This window comes from Ambystoma mexicanum, chromosome 13 (genome assembly GCF_040938575.1).
Source record: "Ambystoma mexicanum isolate Mex_15411 chromosome 13, UKY_AmexF1_1, whole genome shotgun sequence".
Classification (NCBI taxonomy): Eukaryota; Metazoa; Chordata; class Amphibia; order Caudata; family Ambystomatidae; genus Ambystoma; species Ambystoma mexicanum.
In genome coordinates, this window is record NC_090938.1 from 168143707 (window position 1) to 168148872 (window position 5166).

The following is a 5166-nucleotide window of genomic DNA, read 5'->3' on the forward strand; positions in this document are numbered from 1 at the left end:
GCATACTTACCTACATGTCTACTAGGATGCTGGTTTCCCTCCATGCTTCCACTTCCTGATTCTCAACTTCCACCACTTGCTCCTTTTGCCACCCTACATCTTTTCTCCTGTGCCCCAAACTGGCACATTGATAGGATAACATTAACACCTGCAATGCGAACACCACACTCTCCACTAAGGAGGATTTTTGAGGGCATATAGTTTTCTTAAAGATATGGGACATAGGGTCAAATGCAGGTGCATTTTACATACAGTTTTATTTCCTGAAGTTACGGCAGTAACAAATAGCAGCAGTTCTGTAACACACTTTCTTTCATGAAAACATCATTTCAATCTCTGGTGCAAGTCATAGAAAATTAATGAGGAATCCTGAATATCACAACTATGGATAGACATGTTGAATCCCTCAAAAACCAAAGCCCAGCTGGGTTTTTGGAAATGTCTCACAATTTGGATATCATGTCAATGGGTTGAGGCCTAATCTCTATTTTATGTTCACGTACTAGACCCATGTGTTATAGCATATGATTTAAAGGGGATCCTTTATCAACTGCGAAAGACTGAAATGTACTGCACTGCAATAAACTTCAAAATAACTCTCTAGGGACGCATGTCTCGCCCTACTTGCTAGTGTGTGTGTGATTTGAACCTCTAACTCTCCTTGTCCTCAAAAACAGATGCGACTCAGATGCGTTGGCAAGCAACTCAGGGGTCGCAGTCAGCCCAGGATGAATGGCCAGTGGGCGGGAGAAAGCAATCCTCAAATTGGAGGGAGTTGTCAGCCTTCATATATGCAGTTCTGAAGTTTATGACAGTGTTGTCAGGCTACAATGGAGGTTTCAGACAGAAACTAGGTGGTGCAGTGTTACGTCTCGGGGCAGGGCAGCGCCAAGTTCTCAGTATTGGCAGATTTGCTGATGGGTGGTGAAGAATGTGAAGTCTCTGACAGCAGCCCATCATCTGGGCAGAGAACCTGGTCATTTGGATCAACTCAACAGAGAGTTTCTATTCTCTATAGAATATTGTCTCCATCCTCACGTGTTTCTGGCAAATGGCCAACAATGGGAAAAGTCTAGAAAAGCTTAGACTTCTATCCATGAAATGGACCTGTGCACTGTGGCACTACAATAACCGATAGTTGTTAGTAGATAAACATGATCACTAAGGATTGATCAAGATGGCAGTCGCCTAAGTACAACATTGTATGCACTATGTAATCCCTCTAGTTGAATGACACATGTATATCTTGGAATTGACCTACCTATTTCAGCTTACCATGGCTATTGTCCCTGTGAGTGTTTTTCAGACCCAATCTCCTCATCAAAAATGGAAATATAGCTTCAGAGTGAATGAAGATAGTTTAGGTACGATTAATGCCAGTCATCCTAGATGTAAGGTATGCCGCCCACATCCCCCCTTAGTGGCATCATTCGTTGTGGGCTTGCTGTTCTTCCCGTATTGCACAATAACATGCATTATTGCCTGCCTGATGTCAGTGAGTAAAACAGCCTCAGAGGTTTAGTTCTATTTTCCTATTTTCCTTTTCTGGGGGAGTACAACTCCAGACCTTTTTGATCCAAGAGGCCCAGTGAATGATCCCTCCTTCCCCAGTAGGTCCATCATTGCATTGCCTTTTCATCTCTACAACATTGAATGCATTTATACATGAAACATTACAGAGCTGCTGTGAAATAATATATCCTATTGAAATGAAGAAGCATCTTAAGGGAAGTCTCTGTATTTCACAGCGGCCAATCCGCCCCGTCTTCACGTCTGTTCCTTTTTGATTCAGTACAGCGTTCTTTCCATTTCTGAATGCGTCCTATGATTGGCCTTCAACTCTCCCCGCTGGAAGGCCACCTTCACCCCCAACAGTGCATAATTCAATGGTTATACATTTCACAGACAGGGCATACCTTACATGGTCTATTGATTCAATGTGATTCCAGAAGGTGTTTAAAACATATGCAATGAAATGTCCCTACTGTGGTTGCGATCGAAATTCCAAAGTCTGATGAGGAGATGCGCCATCAACAAAGAAGGTTGCAAAGAGTGTGGAATAGCTCCAAATGGTGAAGAGCAAAAAAAAGGAAGAACAATTGCCCCGTTCTGTAAGTACCCAATTGATTTAGGTGAAATAGAATAAAATAGAGATGAGCTGGTTTGTGTCTGTGAATACTGATTCACACCATTCATAGATACTCATCAGAAGACTGAAATTATTGTATTACATATTTATAAAACATTGATTAAACAAAACAATTGTTCCCAATAGAGAAATCATGTTTTCACCCGTGAAAGAATCATACTCATCCTCCTAGCAACCATAACTGTAAACACATATAACAAAAGAGCATTTTTTAAAGATGAGTTTCACAATAGACCACTATATTAGTTGCTAAATGTGAAAAACCCAAATTAGCTTTTTTCATCTACATGAAGATGGAACTAAATAAGGAACCATTTTGTTCCATAAAACATGTTGAGTCAGACAAGTATTAGAGGTAACAAGTAAAAGTACATTCTATAATGACACAGTTCTTCAAACATTCTCTTGTTCTGTGCATTTATTGTAGATGCAGGATTTGCCATTGTTGGCTTGGTCACGAGCACATGCTCCATTGTTCTTGCTAAGAGATGCTTCGCTTCCTGCTCGAGTGAAAGTCATTGACTGGAGTTTTTCTACTTCTGCTGGGATTGCCTGTCTTTCTTCATTCTCTGTTTCCCTATGATAGAAGTAGTTAAAATTGGAGACTATGACAGGGACAGGCAGTGCGATTGTTAAGACTCCTGCGATGGCACAGAGCGTGCCAACCATCTTTCCTCCAACTGTGATCGGGCACATGTCCCCGTATCCAACGGTAGTCATTGTGACCACAGCCCACCAAAAGCCATCTGGGATGCTGGTGAATTGTGTCTGGGGCTCGTCCACTTCAGCAAAGTAGACGGCACTGGAGAAGAGTATCACCCCAATGAATAGGAAGAAAATCAACAACCCTAGTTCTCTCATGCTGGCCTTTAAGGTCTGCCCCAGGATCTGCAGCCCTTTGGAATGCCTCGACAACTTAAAAATTCGGAAGACCCTAACCAGCCGAATAATCCTCAGGATAGCCAGGGACATGTTCTGCTGCCCCGTTGGCTCCGTCTGTTGGATTAACTCGGTTATCAGAGTCACAAAATATGGGATGATTGACACAATGTCAATGGTGTTCATTATGTTTCTGAAGAATTCTGATGTGCTGGGGCAGACAATAAACCTCACAGCCAGTTCAAATGAAAACCAAATGATGCAGGCGGTCTCGATCACGAAAAAGGGATCGGAGAAAGTACTCGCCATAGGTACTGTTACCGTAGAGTTGTCTCTATCTTTGAAAGAATGCAAGTCTTTTTCATCTCTAAATTCTGGCATTGTCTCCACACAGAAGATGAGGATGGAAATCACAATCACCAGAACAGAGACGAGGGCCACACCTCTCGCTGCATTGGAACTTTCCGGAAACTCAAATAGTAGCCAGAACTGTCTGTAATAGTCATTTGTCGGCAAAGGCAGCTCTGGTTCTTTAATGAATCCTTCATCTTCCCGGAACTGTTCCATAGCTTCACTGCCTAGTTCATAAAATGCGATCTCATCGGCAAACACATCAATAGGAACGTTAGCTGGTCGTCTGATTTTGCCACCAGACTGGTAGTAATACAAGATTCCATCAAAACTAGGCCTGTTTCGATCAAAGAAATATTCATTCCTCATGGAATCAAAGTACTGCATCCTTTTTTCTGGGTCTCCAAGCAGTGTGTCTGGAAATTCGTTGAGGGTTTTGAGCTGTGTCTCAAACCTAAGCCCGGCAATGTTGATGAGCATTCGTTGTTCCCCTTCGTCCAAGCTCACCTGTCCGATTCCTAAGCTGTCATTGCATTCCTTGGAAAACCGGGAAAGGAATGCCTCGTTGGTTGAGTTCCCGTTCACTAGGATCTTCCAGTTGGACAGATGACTGGCAGACGTTGGCTCTCTTTTCTCACACTCATTGGCAGATCTGGCATCTTTGCAGTAGGTACGGTCCTCTTCGGCACTGTCCAAAATCTCATAAGTGATATCTGGCAACTCCATCTCTTTCCAAGTGTCCATGTCCATCATGAAGCAGCCGGCCGAGGAGAAATCATTCTTCCAGATGGCAGGTCAGTTCTTTCTGCTTTAAAAATCTGTAGTAAGATAACAAAAATCAAACAAAACCATATATGAAGTCATTCTTGAATGATTTGTAACACGTAAAAAAAAGAGTGCTAATGGTATTAAATTAAATACATATCTTTACTAATTTAAGACAGTGGGCCTCATTACGAGGTCAGAGATAATACGCTCATGCTACCTGCGGGTTGTCACCGACCTCGTAACACCATTTCCACCGCCTGATATCCCAGTGCCACTGGGATATTACAGGTCCAGGCGTCCCGGGATTTCAGGCGACGGGAACCGCAACTCCCCATTCCCGTGGGGACATGGAAGCGCTGGCTCCATTGCTGATGGTGCCGGTGCTTCTGTGAAAACCATGCCTGCAGGGGCCGGTTCTCTGGGCAGGTCAGACCTGCGAGAGCCACAGTCTCTGCTGGCATTCTCGTAGTCTGGTGGGCCAGTGTCCATATTCCATTAATTTTACTCATAATTGAATATCTGTATGAACCACTAACATAAATATATTCTGCTGTACTTCAAACGTTGTCGCAGTACATCAAAAATGATATAATTGCCACAAATTTCATTTGATGACATTCTGTGTGGTAAATATTCACCTTTTTATTGTAACCTTTAAACCTTTAAAAATAAGCAATGGTCACGTAGAAAGCACAAACACAATGTTTACGGGATTATTTAAATACATGGGTATAGTGGTGATTCACCAAGCCCATGGTATTGTTTGTAATTGTAATTGTTTATTTGTACAGCGCTTATACACAAGTGAAGTGCTTCAAAGAGCTTCAAGGTGGGAAGGCAACAAGGGAATACAGTCGTCATTCTTAGGCCTTGAAGATTTCCGAATGAACTTAACAAAAAACTAGCATACTAGGCCAAAGGCATTTCAACTAGTGCAAGTGCATAAAAGGAAGGAATGAGGAAGGGGGGGCTGGGAGGGGAGAAGAGCATACAATCAATCAATTACAGTGCTATGTATA

The 5166-nt window shown here is 42.6% G+C and overlaps 1 protein-coding gene across 1 annotated transcript; it reads right to left on the reverse strand.

Moving 5' to 3' along the window:
- Positions 1-2476: 2476 nt before the first annotated feature.
- Positions 2477-4169, reverse strand: KCNA10 (potassium voltage-gated channel subfamily A member 10). Its single transcript, XM_069632613.1, has one exon. It carries the CDS (start codon positions 4130-4132, stop codon positions 2543-2545), a length of 1590 nt encoding a protein of 529 aa, XP_069488714.1. The 5' UTR covers positions 4133-4169; the 3' UTR covers positions 2477-2542.
- Between the last annotated feature and the right edge of the window lie 997 nt (positions 4170-5166).

Bases quoted from the DNA above. Each gene is read 5' to 3' on its own strand.
- KCNA10 (XM_069632613.1), bottom strand. From the start codon at position 4,132: ATGATGGACATGGACACTTGGAAAGAGATGGAGTTGCCAGATATCACT.